Source organism: Drosophila sechellia, chromosome X (genome assembly GCF_004382195.2).
Source record: "Drosophila sechellia strain sech25 chromosome X, ASM438219v1, whole genome shotgun sequence".
In the NCBI taxonomy this organism is placed as follows: domain Eukaryota; kingdom Metazoa; phylum Arthropoda; class Insecta; order Diptera; family Drosophilidae; genus Drosophila; species Drosophila sechellia.
In genome coordinates, this window is record NC_045954.1 from 6,531,698 (window position 1) to 6,545,576 (window position 13,879).

Consider the following 13,879-nt stretch of genomic DNA (forward strand, 5'->3'; position numbering starts at 1 on the left):
TAAGACTTTTGTGGTATATAATCACTGATTTATTTTCTAAAGTTCTTCTCGATTGCGCATCCGTTTTTACTTGACAATTGTTATCCTAGATCGTTTTATTTGCTCTATTCTGTTTGCTTGGTTATAAAAGTTCAAATATTTTTGTTTTTTTTTCTTATTTCTTTCGCCTTCTCAGCTTCGATTACTCTCGTCGTAGTTACCAACTTTTCCATCGGTATACAAAAAATGATTTCTCAAATATAACCAATATGGAAATTTGCATTCAAATGTTACGATTACGTTTACGATTATCGCTTTTATTTTCACATTTACGCTTGGAGTGAAATCGGTTGTATGCTCGATCGGCCAATGCAACGCTATAGTTATACAGTTACAATTCATATATGTATATATATCCTATATATGATATATACGCATGGTGTATGGGGTGTATATCTGTACAGTACATTAAAGTATATCATTTACAAAATAGTTATTACGTTCTGCCGCCGTCGCTGAACTGCAGCGCCGGTTGCTAAGGAAACTTTGGCGGATCATCGATGCGATCCGGATATATCGATGAGCAAGGATAGTAAAACATAATGGATAGTAATTTAACATATACACTAGTCCGTAATCCGAAATCCGTAATCGGTAATGATAATAAACGCACAGCTTCTGAAGAGATTGAAGCCGATTGTAAACGATGCACCGGTTGCATTCAATCCAACCTACATACGTACATATATTGCTTTGAGTTTTCCATAGCCGCTGCATCGTTTACAACCAGTCAGCAATGTCTGCCGACACCGAATATATGTGTATACATAAATATATATATTTATATGGCCAATTTGAAGCAGTTGAACAAAAAAAACAAAAAAAGAAATACAAACGGATTTGTCCTCAGCTTTCGTTTGACCAGAACTGCACATTGACAAATTACAAATAGTGGCGAATATTTCAAATATTTCTCATTCGATTTGCGTTAATTAAAAAAATGTTTCTTTTGTTTAAACAAAAACACAAACAAAATGTTGATAACAAACATGGATATAAAAAGTTACAATATTTTTAAAATATAATAATAACTAGCCATAACTAATGGATAAACACAAAGAGAATCGATTGCGAATTGTTGAACAAATCTTAAAATACACCGAAAATATGGGATCAATTGTTTTCTAAACTCCTTACATTTCATTCTTATTTGAAGTTTAATCTTTTTGTTTTTTCCTTTTCTTATGTTTTTTTTTGGTAGCTTTGCTTTTCGTTTTCGTTTGTTTGTCTTCTAATTTAACGTAGTTATTAATAGTAATTGTTATTGTTATTTTCTTGTGTGTGGTGTGTGTGTTCTCTTCTTACGCTTGTTTTTATCCTATTTTAGTCCTGTTTAAAATAATAAATAGATACATATACATTACAATTACAATTACATCATTATCCATAGTACAAAATATAAAATTTAACATCACATTGGTTGACATTCTTTTGTTGGTTGGTTGGTTGCTTCGCTTTACACTTTAACGCTCATCCTCCTTCTCATTCTCATCTCGTTCGTCATCTTCCAAATCTTCTGCTTGTTGCTTCCTTCTCGTCATCTTCTCCTTCTTCTTGTAGTTTTTGTGGGTTGGTTGATTTCGTTACTTATATAATTCACTTGTTATTAGCATTACGTTTATTACTATTATACTGCCAGTTTAGCATTGTAAATTAATTTGTTTCAATTGATTTGTGTGTGTTTTTGGGTTCACCCAGCGGTCGATCGGTCTCTCGGTCGGTAGGTCAAATGATCGATGCCTCGATCCCACGCTCAAGAACAGCATTTTGTGGCATAGCCTCTCCCATGTACCATCCTCCAATCTTTCCAAGCTCCAGCTGGTCGCACTTTCCAAGGGCTGCAAATAGTATGATGATATGATATGATATATGTCTCTTCAGAGTTAAGATAAGTTGCCCAACTTACGTGCAAAGTGTGTGGTCACTGGGCCTGGGATCTGCGTCGCGTCCCAGCCCAGAGACCAGACCCATCCTCGCACTGCGCCCAGCTGGCCAGTTCCAGATCCATAACCGATTCCTGCTCCATAACTCCATCTCCACACAAACAACTCGGCGAGACCTGCAGCAACAGCAAACGGATGTGTGAGTCCAGAAGTATGCAACTGCACGAGCTGGCAAAGCTGACGGCATCTTTGCCCTTCCTCCTCCGACGGGCGCTTACCTGGCGAGGATTACTAATCTCCAGGATGCTCAGGGCAGGAGCGATTCACCTCAAACCAACGGTCGATGCATCTGTGCAGTGGGGGGCAGGAGAGGGGGCGAAAGTAGCAAACGAAGTGTAATTAGTTTCGGGGAGAAAAAAGTGAGTGCTTGCAGTGCAAGCGCCCATTATGCGAGCATACTTATTTTTAAATTTATGGCCCCAAAAGGGGTGGGATAAGTGAAAATTCAAACTCAGACACTCCTCAATTTCTCGTTATTGACTCTTTGTTCTACCGTTTTTTTTTTCGCTTTGCGGTTTGGCTTGTGCCAGTTCACTTTCCTCTTTAAGGGCAAGTTTCTTGATTACTTTTCAGATAAGATTGTAATTCCCTACTGTGCGGGTTTACAACCGTCTGCAATAAACTGACTTAACTAGCTGGGGAATATTTGATCAACTATTGAAATTTTAATCTGTTTTATATAACCCAGAACCAAGTTCAATTGCATCCTGCGTCTTAACTGTTTAAAGTAACTCCCAAAAACCCTTATTTCTCATCATTTTCCTTTTAAAAAAATAAGTATTTCCGCCATAGCAATGCCAAAAATGATCCAAATGTGGAATGTTATACCTCGCCGAGTTCGTAATTCAATTTCCAATCGATTGGCATTCAAGGCTTGACTTTTTAATTTTTAGAAATTTTTCGAAAAATTTTATGGTCAAATTTTATGATCAAATTGTAGAAAAATTTTTACAAAAATAAATATTTTTTTTAATATTTCCAAAAATGTTAGGCATCGTTAGTATTGCTCTTAAGCTGCATAAAACAGTGAGTCTTTTTCTCGTGTGACGACTGTTGGACAAATTATGATTAAAAACCCTTTAAAAATATCCCTTTTTTTTTTTAAACTCATTTTGGCTATTTTTTGAATGAAAAATAATCCGTTTTTTGCCATAAAAATTGAAATATTGGTCTAAATAGGAAGCGGCATACCTCGTTAGGTTTGTTATTTGGTTTTCAATCGAATGGTGTTCAAAATTGGAAAATTTAATTTTTGACCAATTTTCGATAATTTATATGGTCTAAATATAGACCAGTGAAAAAAACATCAGAATTATCAAAATAATTGGTAGAATTTGCGAAGTTATGGCTGGTTAAATTCGTAGATTATTTTCCATGGATTGGATTTTAAATTTAAATATTTAAACATTTCCTCAACTACTATTTGCTATTTGAAAGTACCCTACTTCTGGGATTTTAGAGATCTCCCCGTGCTCACCCTTTGTGATATATGCAGAGGCATGGCAGCCGGGCGATGGTGTCCCCCGGACTCAGGTCCTCCAGGCAGATGACGCACTCGCCCTTGGCGTCCGAGAGAACGTCCTCTGGAATAACATAAACATAGACATTGGCAATCTGAGAATATGGGCAGGGATTGATTGGGATTATGTAAAGAGCGTACCGTTATATGAGAGTCGTGGTTTCGTTAGGCACATGACTAAATGGCATTCGATGTCGTCTGGCAAAACAAACTTATTGCACACGGGGCACTTGATACCTGCAATGGTTGAGGGAAATCAGGGAAATCAGCGAAATCAGAGATCTAGCGGAATCGGATGGAACTGCTTGACTCACCATTGAAGGACCAAATGTGCGATGGAAGCGAGGTGGCCGTGTAGACACGACCGATCCCATTGGCGGACGTGGCGGAAGCGGCCAGGGCGATGCTCTCGGCGATGCTGCCGCCGGTCATTGACATGTCCTGGAACAGAGGATAGCGGGAATATGCGATTAGAATTGGTACCACGGTGCGCATACGTAATTTCTACGACTGACTGACTGAGGAGATTCATTTACATCACTCCCACTGTTCATAGACCAAACTGCACCAAATTAGTTTTTAAGTACTCTGAGCCAGTGAAAACTACATATATCTGCCCATTGAATAATTAAGCTACTTGCTGTCCGAAGTTCTAGATACAATTTTAGGGACGTTTAAAGCCAACTGAAAATGATGGTATACAAATATGCCAATATTTGAGGTACATATATAAATCCATATTAGGTGATTAGTACATACAATGTGAATACATTTTTGGTATTCGGCTTATTTGCCCAACTATTAGGTGCTTATTAATGGAATTACCCTTGGTGAATCCAAAAATAGATATCGAACAAATTGGACAATGGCTTCCATTAGACAGGCACATAAATCAAGGAGTAACCCGCTGACCTTCGGTATATCCAAATACCAATGGGTTCCCGTGGTTGAAGTTGTTCAAAACTGGCCCTGCTCCGAGTTGTAATCCCCTCCAGGAAGCCCGCAACCCTACTCACCCTTATGGAATCGCCGAGGGTGCGTCTCTGCTGCATGTAGGACTGCATGGCGGATCCATTGTTGTTCCCGGCGGCTGCGAAGCTGCTGTTGCTATTGGCATTCGCATTCCCGGACACGGATACGGAGACACCGACGGCCGGGTGGCCGTGCGCCGCATGCGGATGCGAATGCGGACTGCTGCCGGACGAGGTGATAGATCCCTGTTGCTGCTGCTGCTGCGCCTGCTGCTGAATATCCGGCACGGAGCTGAGACTCCGCGCCCGCTGGCGATCGATGGACGTGGAGTTCTGGTTGTGGTACACCTGCAGGCCGGGCAAAGTGCGCAGCAGATTGAAACCCTGACCGGCGGAATCATTGCCGCCACCGCCGCCGCCGTTACCGCCACGATTCTGGCCGGGATTCGAGTGCTGGTGCTGCTGCTGCTGCAGCGCAGAATCGGCGGCTCCTGTCGAACTGCTCGAGAATGTCCTGGAGCGTGGGCTCTGTTGGCCACTGGTCGCCGGGGTGCTCGCCTTTTGACCCATAGATGCTGGTGGAATTAACTGGGCGACGAACCTTTGTCCACCTGCGCCTGCACCAGCTCCTGCTCCTGCTCCAGCAGCGCCTTCTGCACTTCTCCGCCTCCTCGGCGCGTCCTCTTTGTCTGCTCCTTCGCGTGCGAAAAACGGAGCAGACAACAATAGCAAACAATGCGATGTGCGATTTGCGATGTACGGATGATAAATGCGGTCGCTTTTTTGTCGCTCGCTTGATAAGTGTGTGTGTGTGCGTGTGTGTGTGTGAGTGTGTTTTGGTGTTTGTGCCAAAAGTGCGGGTGCTCGAGGAGAGGAAGGGGGGTAGGAGTAGGTGGCAAGGACGGGGGCGGTCGGTCGGTTGGTCGGTTGGTCGGGCGTCAATCGGTGCGTAGTTGAGTCGCGATTGTTATTGTTGCTGCCCCGTTTTCTTGTGCTCCGCCTGCTGATTCCGGGGATGTTTAGATGTTCAGGTGTTCAGTTGCTCTGGTTCTCCAGTATATTGGAACTCGAGTCGCCTCTGCGGTCGCCGGATGATGACTCCCGATGACAACCGATGACTGATGATGGGCACTAGCTGCTCCTGCGCCTGCTACTACTTGCTACTTGCCACTTGCAACTGGCTCCTGCTGCCTAATCCTATGGAATCGGATCCAAACGCTACGCGGTGCACTACTGCTGCTCTCGCCGACTAAAAAATAGGTGTGACGCGACACGACGCTGCTGGCCAATCTGCCTTGATTACACTCTCAATTTAAATGACCGTTTTCCATATTTTTTTTTATTTTTTTTTTATACATTACATTAAAAGAGTTTCTCGATATCAACAGAGGCGTTAGTCCAATTGGGAGGGCCAATCGATTGTCGACGGGTATTCTAATAAGAATGGTGGCGATATTGTATGGGTACCTAGCAGGGACATGAACCTCCATGGGGTATTATTTATTTATTTCTGAAATATAAATATAAAAGTATCTTTTTAATATTTTTGTTTTCCCCTTTCTACATGAGGCTTTAGGCCTTATTAGCTTTTTCTTCTTTTTCAAATTTATCATGTTCTTTTGCATCGATTGAATTTTAAGTTGGTATATACTGAAACTGCACAAAACTCTATTAAATTCCAATTTCTATGTAATACTAGTTTGATTTCGTGTGTTACTTAGTTCACAATGGCAATAGTTCACAATAAAAAGAAATAGTAGAATATATATGTTTATTAAGTGCATTTTTTTTGTATCGTGTGCTCACTGTAGTGCACGACCGGTGGTCACACAGCTGGCCTATCGATAGCCGACTATAGTTATCGGGGCTGAGTTGAGTTGTTGAAAACAGAATTCCAATTGGCCATTAAATAGTCAAATCCGCAGCTTCCCAAAAAACCAGGGACTTGCATGTGCCTCCCAAGGAGCAGGAGATTGCAGCAGGAGCAGCAGGATTGCGATCTGGACTAGGACTCAATTTGCCCAGGCTACTGCGGCGACGTCAACAGCAATATTGATACAGTGGCACTTGGGGCTGCGTGTCCACATCCGCACCCAAGATGAGCTGGTTCGAAAAGGCCAAAACGGTGCTAATTGAGGCGCTGGACATCCAAGACGATGACAGCAAGGCGGCGGAGAAGGACTCGCCAGTGGCAGGAGCTGCGGGCGATGGTGGCGCACCGCCTGGGAACAACGCAACGGCGGAGACACCCGGATCCGCTGCCACGCCCGCCTCGGACACGCCCACATTCTTTGACAATCCGCATGCCAACGAGATGGTGACCATTCCGCCCACACTCACATCCGTGCCAGGAAGTGCCGCCTACGGCAAACGGCAGTCAGCCACCTCGGATTCGGTGGATCTGCTCTCCTCCCCGACCTCGCCCATCTCGCCCTGCGGCGGCGATGTGCCCTCGGTGGCCAAGCGCATGTCCGAATCCTCGCTGGAACTGATAACGGCCACCACGGCCAGCGAAGTGGAGATGTCACCGGACACGGAGCCCTCCTTGCCCGACAGCATTGTGATCATCGCCAGCAATGACACATCCGACAATGCCGAGGGCGATGGCGAGGATGATGACGATGAAGGCACCCAGCTGAAGCGCCACATGGAGGACCACTTGAATGGTAATGGTCCTTGTCGCAATTCCGTTTCCAATCGTTTCCTAACTGTGTAACCTTTCCCTCTGCAGACTCCACCAAAACCATGAAGGCTCTGGTCCTGAGCGACATCCAGGCAGCCGGTAATGCCGACTCCGATTCTACGCAGAGCTTCGAGGACATCCAGCTGCAGATGAGCCACAAGGGCAAGTCGCCCGCTCCGGCCAAGACGGAAGTGGTAGACCAGAGCTACTCGTCCACCTCCTCGGACATCGAGATCATATCCAATCCGAATGGCGACTCCAGCACCAACAGCACCACCACGCGCACCAGTCCGCAAAAGTTCAAGGAGCTCGCGGGCGGCAAGGTGTGCCTAAAGGCCAAGGGACATCATCGCGAGCCCTCGGAGATCTCGCTGCTGTCGGAGGACTCACAGTCGGAGCTGGATAAGCTGGTGCAACGCATCAGCGAGCTGAACCAGGTGATTGAGGCGCGGGAGCAGCGACTGTTGCAATCGGAGCGCCAGAATGCCGAGCTCCTCGAGCGCAACCAGGAGTTGCGCGCCCGCGTCGAAGCGGCAGCCAATAGCGCCAACAGTCCGGATGCGGCGGATGCAGTGCAGCGTCTATCGGCGCTGGAGAAGAAGTTCCAGGCTAGCATCCGCGAGCGCGATGCCCTGCGCATTCAAATGAAGAGTCTGCGTGATGAGCTGCAGAACAAGATACCCAAGGATGAGCTAGCCGAATGCAACGAAATGATCGCCGCCCTGCAGTCCGAAGGTGAGAAGCTGTCCAAGGAGATCCTGCAGCAGTCGACGATCATCAAGAAACTGCGCGCCAAGGAGAAGACCTCGGACACGTTGCTGAAGAAGAACGGCGAGCAGATCTCGTTGCTGTCCAGCGAATCGGAGCGCCTTAAGAGGTCCCTAGCCGCCAAGGAGGAGATGGAGCGCACGCAAATCGAGGCGGTGTGCCGGATGACGGCGGAGAAGAAGCGCGTGGATGAGGAGAACGCCGAGAGCCGCAGTCGCATCGAAGATCTTCAGTCCAGACTGGCTGCCCTGCAAGCCAGTTTCGACGGCCTAAAGGGAGACCTGCAGAAGCGCACGCGCCTGGAGCAGGACAGTCTTCGTGCCGAGCATCAGGAATACGTGCAGCAGGTCTCCGATCTGCGCGAGAAACTGCGCCTGGCCGAGCACAGCCTGGCCAGAAGGGAGCAGCAGATGCGCGAGGAGAACCGCCAGCTAATGCGTCGCCTTGAAGCCGCCGAGCTGCGGGCGGAGAGCTCTACTCAAGAGTTGGGTGCCACTACCACGCCGTTGATACGACAGATCGAGTCGCTGCAGCGAACCCTGGACCAGCGATCCGCTGGCTGGAACCGCGAGGAGCAGCAGCTCCTCCAGAAACTGGACGACTCACAGGTGCAACTGCGCTCGCTGCAGCAACTGGAATCCGTACAGGGCGAGAAGCAGGAGCTGCTGCGCACCCGTTGCGGCCTGCTGGAGGAGAAGCTGTCCAGTGCGCTGATGGAGGCGGAGGCCGCCAAGATGGCACTGCGCCAGCACGATCTGGAAGCGGGCAACAAGGAAAACGACCACAAAAAGTGCGTGCCATTAAACCTTGTATCGATTTACCCATTTTTAATATTTACCCATGCACATATATTTTTGAACTAACAGACAATTGAGCCTGCTGCAGGAGGAGATTCAGCAGCAGCAGGAGAGGATTGCGAGTCTGGAGCAACTGTGCCAGCGGCAGAAGGCAGAGGAGGAGCAGCGGAAACAGCCCACGCTGCTGACCGTGGAGGCGGTCAAGGCCAGCAGTGAGTTGCAGCCACAGCTGCAAATGCAGCTGCCGAAATCCCAGGCACCACTGCGCTCCTCACCGCCCCTCAGTTTGGTGGACGACAGTGGTTCCAACGAGGAAGCCCTGGGCGGCATGATCGACTGGCAGGCGGTAATGTCGCCTAATCTTTGAAATATAGAACCTTCTTGAGTTTCTAATTCACTTCCTTCCAAATTCAGGACGACCTCGATTGCGCTTCCAACTCGGGCCGCCAGCAGTCGGGCATCATCCAAGGCGTACACCTGAGCTTCCTTGCGGCCAACACCACGACCTTGGAGCACCTGCAGGCTCTGCTAAAGCAGCGCGACGGGGAGCTGACCCACCTGCAGTGGGAAGTGTCGCGCCTGCAAGCAGAGCGAAGCGTTCTCGACACCGAGATATCCAATCTGACCATCGAGCTTGAAACGGTAGGAGAAAAGCCCATCTTGACAGGGCATAATAATAATTCTATCCCTCCAATGGTAGATGAAGGAGAAGCAGCAGATGTACGAGGTGATGGAGAAGGGATACGAGGACCTGCAGCATCGCTACGACGCCCTGCTTCAAATGTACGGCGAGAAGGTGGAGCGCACCGAGGAACTGGAGCTGGACCTGACCGAGCTGAAGGCGGCCTACAAGCTGCAGATCGACGAGCTGCTGGCCGCTCCGCCACCCAATCTGCAACGGCCGTCGAAGCAAACATGATTGCCGGAGCGCAGGATCGTCTCCCTGCCCGAATTGCCATGTCTGCGGCGGACATGGCCACCGTAACGTTGCCCATCTCCGTCTCCCATTCCCAGTTGTAATGTATTATGCTTTCAATACTAATCGATTAGCCAAGCGATACGGATCCGGTGTGGGGAACCCACTTCCCAGTCCCAATCCACCAAAAAAAAAAAAAACAGCCACCACACACATGTACATGCGAGTATATACCTATGATTTGCGTATGCTGACACCTTCTAGTTATATTATGAATTGATCGATTGTGATAATTTAATTAATATTTATATATATATAAAGTTATCGTCTATGACTATGTACAAAACTGTTTCTGTTCCGAGCAAGTGGCCAGGCGGTTGTGACGCAGCAGCAGAAGCAACAGCCTCTTGCAAATACATCAAATATCATTTAATACAAAGTAATCACAGCGACTCCCGCAGGATGTCCTTAATGGCCTGGGTTAGTGGAAATACAGGTTTCTCGCTGTATTTCAAGTTTGGCATAAAGCTGCAAGAGTTCCTGAGATCATCGGCGTTCAGCGAGAAGACCATAACGCCACCCAGATTGAGGGATTTCACATAGTTCGCCTTGCAGGCGATGCTCTTTTGATTTTCGTACGATATCCACTCCTGCAGAGCGCTCAAGTATGGCGAACAGCTCTCGGCATCGTAGGACAAGTTTGGCTTGAAGAACTTGGAGGCACACTCGCAAGTTTCGGTCAGTGTGGTGAAGCCCAGTTGGCCACATTTGCCGTAACCCGAAGCAGGAGCTCCTATGCGGTGATTTAGGGGATTAACCAACCTGTTTGGTGGGTGAGAAAGTGTAATTAAGGTGGGATTCATTCTGAAATGCATGCAGTTACTAACGTAAAGGAGTGGCCGTACGTGGGAAGACCCACAACCAGTCGCTGTGGCTCCAAGCCGCTCTGTAGCCACCACTGAACCGTGTAATTGATGTTGAACGTGGCCATTAGCGAACGTTCCTGCGAGCGGGCATAAAGCGGAGCATTTAAGCCGGTGAAGGGTGTGTCCTCGCGGTAGAAGTGAAAATCATAGGACATTAGATTCACATAGTCTGCGTACAGGTTTAGCTCTCGGATGTCATAGGCATAGATGGCGATTCCCTCGGGAGCAGCCACCGCCAGCGAGAGAATATCATTGGTACGCTTTTCGCGCCGCCACTCCGTTCTAATCTCGTAGAGCAGCTGCGAGAGATGCATTCGCTCACGGTCGTAGGCACTCGGAAACTCCCAGTCCAGATCGATGCCATCCAAACTGGGATAGGTGCGCAATATTTCCCGGAGGGAGCGCAGGAACACCTTTCGCATGGCATGGTTCGCCACCATGAGGGCATATTGCCACCCACTGTCGGCGCCACCGATCCAGAGAAGCAGGTGAACCTGCGGATGGGCAGCACGAAAGGATCGGCTGTCGTTCTGTAGTACCTTTTTGAGGGTATCGGGAAGGACTATGGTGGCATTATCCAAAGTGGCGGGTCCGATATTGATGTGGGTGCACAGATCGCCGGGAACATCCAAAAGGCTGAGATTGTGGGTGCCATCGCTGGCGTAGTAGCACACCAATCGCTGCTCCACCTTGTGCACTTCCCCAGTTAGGAGGCCGAGTAATCCCAGGCTAATGAACCCGAGACAAAGGGACAACAAAACACTCCAGCAGACCAAAGTTCGCAGGCTGGAATTCCGGTGTTCTTTACCGGGCAGCTCATCCGTAATCCTCACCAAGGAACTGCCCTCCAGTTTCTCGTAGTTCCCCATCTTTCCTGATACTAATAACTGTTATCATATCAAACGAAAAACAATAACACAAGACAAAAACGATCAGGGTTGGCGTTCTTCGATGTATTTAAAGCATCCCGTGTGTTAGAGAAGTTTTCGAAATATGTGGTTTTATTATAAAAGTATTTATTCTACATTAGCCCCTACGGACTAAACTTAAAATTAGTACTAGCTATTACTTATAGTTAGTTTTAATAAAGCTCTAGATACTCTTGCCTGATGTCCATTGTATTAAGTGCTTACTGTATTTGGCTTTTTAACGCTCCATCCCTAGTTTATCGATAACAACGCTATTGTTAACAAAAACGCCTTCTAACATCGATACCATATCACAAAAAGAAAACAAATACAATTATAGCAAACAAAAAACATAATGCTGTGTTCAAAAAATGTACGTTGAGTGATTTCCGAACAACGGGAATTCCCCCACACTGACAGGACAACGAAATTAGACCGGAAAATCGAGCACCAACGCATTTGTTTATGTGACCGAAGGAGCGCCATGGCGGATCCGGAGGATTATGATCTGAACTTTGTGCAGCTAAGTCGCCAGCAGACGCTGCAGCGGTATGCGGGTGCAGTGCGTCAGCTGCGCCGGCTGGCCGACCAGCGATACGGTGTGCGATCCCTGAGCTTCGACAATTATGTGCTGTTTCAGTATTTCCGGCAACGCAATTGGCAAACTGGCGTCACGCCACCTGCCCCCTTGATGGCCTACCTTAAGCTTGAGGTACTGCATCATTTGCTGGACCGACGACGACAGATCCTCTGCTGGCTGTTTTACCTCACGCTGGTGTCGCTCTGCGTGGCCGCCTACCGTTATGAGGTAACCAGCTCCACCGGCGGACATCAGGAGCGCGTTATCCAGGCCATGGTCTATCCCGGGATGCGCATGTGGCGGCGAATGACCATGCCGCTGATCCAACGATTCCCACAGCTTACCGAACTCTACGACGAGTCCTGCCTGATGGGCAATCCGTTTTTTCAGCTAGAGGATCTGAGCTGCGGACCGTGCGCCGAAGTAGAGATCGTCTGGCTAGAGGGCGAGGAGTGCGCAAATGGTCATCCGCTGAAGTACCATCAGAACCACAAGTGCCATCAGCGGGAGGGATCGCCCATCGCCTTTCGCAGCAACCAGCAGGAGGCCATTGACTTGAGCCAGTTCTACAACATCTACGCTAGCAATCATGAGATCTTCCAGCGCGACGCGTATCGGGTGCACTCGACCAACCAGGATGTGCACAATCTCGAGGACCTCTTTGGGCAGTTTAACAGCAGCTGGACCCAGCAGGCGCACAATCTTTGGCGCTGCAATCGCATGCTGCCCGCGCGACTCCTGCGTCCCATTTTCGCCCGGCCAACGCGATTGCCCAGCATGGGCGTGGCCCTGGAGCGTTATGTGGCCATCGATACTGCCCAGGCGCCGGCCTACACCTTACCGGAGACGGAATGCCCCAATGTCTATGTACACCAGGCGGTGGGCACGCGGTTCATCATCCTGCGACCCACCAGTGAGTGCCGGCACCGCTGTCGCACCTTGTCTCTGCGACTTACCCAGTCCTTTGTGCGTGAGTATCGTTTCGATTGCTTATGTTCCGGGGCCTAAATTACATCAGAAGGTTCACTGTTCAAGGATACCTTAGATATAACTTATTTTATGAGTTATTTGACAAAGGAAGTCCAGCTCGTTTTGAGATAATTCCAATTGAGTATTTGTTGCAGCGAGTAGTGAATCGAAACACTTTCGTTCGCAACGAACGTTTCAGTGTGGGGTTTTCCCTGAAAATAGCATCGATTTCTTACTAATTCCCTACTCTTTTGCAGTCAGTTACAATTGGTTGTACTGGAAACCGATCTCTGCGCCGGATCCCATTTCCGAAACGCTGTCCATCAGCCTAATTGGATCCTACTGCTAGAGGATGCATATCCAGATGGCAGTCCACGTTTCCCGCTTCCCTCGCTCCTAGCTTTAATCGCCATATACTTATATATATATATATAAACACACACTACAACCACGTCTTTTACCAAGCCAAAATTATTTTATGAATTTTGCCGCTCCATTGGATAAGCAAGCAAAACAAAAGTATTGAAACAAGGGAAGCTAGAAGCTGCCTTCGTTTTCAATTTACTAGACCCTTAGGCCACCGGCTCAATTCGTTGCCCATTGTAATCCTCAAGTCCTAGATCGTAAGCATAAGTTTAGTTTAACAGTTAACAGTTAGCTCCTGGCCGCCGCGCTTCATCCTTGTGTTCGTCGTTCTAACCATTTTGCATTTAAAACTCTCGACTCCTACGTTCTGTTCACACCAACTAGCGTAGCCAACGGAAAGCGATTTTGTAAATATCCATTGCCAGACTTGAGTTTGACTTTGTGTTTTTGCAACAACTCACGAAATAAAAGATACCTATTATACACAAATATAA

The 13,879-nt window shown here is 47.8% G+C and overlaps 4 protein-coding genes across 4 annotated transcripts; 2 read left to right on the forward strand and 2 right to left on the reverse strand.

Annotated features, from left to right (window-relative positions):
* Positions 1-6: 6 nt before the first annotated feature.
* Positions 7-5,876, reverse strand: LOC6612197 (E3 ubiquitin-protein ligase znrf2). Its single transcript, XM_002036678.2, has 7 exons — positions 4,518-5,876; positions 3,816-3,942; positions 3,643-3,738; positions 3,460-3,565; positions 2,201-2,271; positions 1,946-2,098; positions 7-1,877 (listed from the first exon to the last, which is right to left on the reverse strand). The coding sequence occupies exons 1-5, from the start codon at positions 5,040-5,042 to the stop codon at positions 2,214-2,216; spliced, it is 912 nt and encodes a 303-aa protein (XP_002036714.1). The 5' UTR covers positions 5,043-5,876; the 3' UTR covers positions 7-1,877; positions 1,946-2,098; positions 2,201-2,213.
* Positions 5,877-6,318: 442 nt separating this feature from the next.
* On the forward strand, positions 6,319-9,977 carry LOC6612193 (TATA element modulatory factor). The gene is made up of 5 exons (XM_002036675.2): positions 6,319-7,138; positions 7,204-8,713; positions 8,790-9,066; positions 9,135-9,362; positions 9,421-9,977. Exons 1-5 carry the CDS (start codon positions 6,571-6,573, stop codon positions 9,637-9,639), a joined length of 2,802 nt encoding a protein of 933 aa, XP_002036711.2. The 5' UTR covers positions 6,319-6,570; the 3' UTR covers positions 9,640-9,977.
* Positions 9,913-11,473, reverse strand: LOC6612192 (chitinase-3-like protein 2). Its single transcript, XM_002036674.2, has 2 exons — positions 10,524-11,473; positions 9,913-10,458 (listed from the first exon to the last, which is right to left on the reverse strand). Exons 1-2 carry the CDS (start codon positions 11,429-11,431, stop codon positions 10,080-10,082), a joined length of 1,287 nt encoding a protein of 428 aa, XP_002036710.2. The 5' UTR covers positions 11,432-11,473; the 3' UTR covers positions 9,913-10,079.
* A 276-nt stretch (positions 11,474-11,749) lies between these two features.
* On the forward strand, positions 11,750-13,874 carry LOC6612191. Its single transcript, XM_032726573.1, has 2 exons — positions 11,750-13,020; positions 13,277-13,874. Exons 1-2 carry the CDS (start codon positions 11,955-11,957, stop codon positions 13,366-13,368), a joined length of 1,158 nt encoding a protein of 385 aa, XP_032582464.1. The 5' UTR covers positions 11,750-11,954; the 3' UTR covers positions 13,369-13,874.
* The last annotated feature ends 5 nt before the right edge of the window (positions 13,875-13,879 follow it).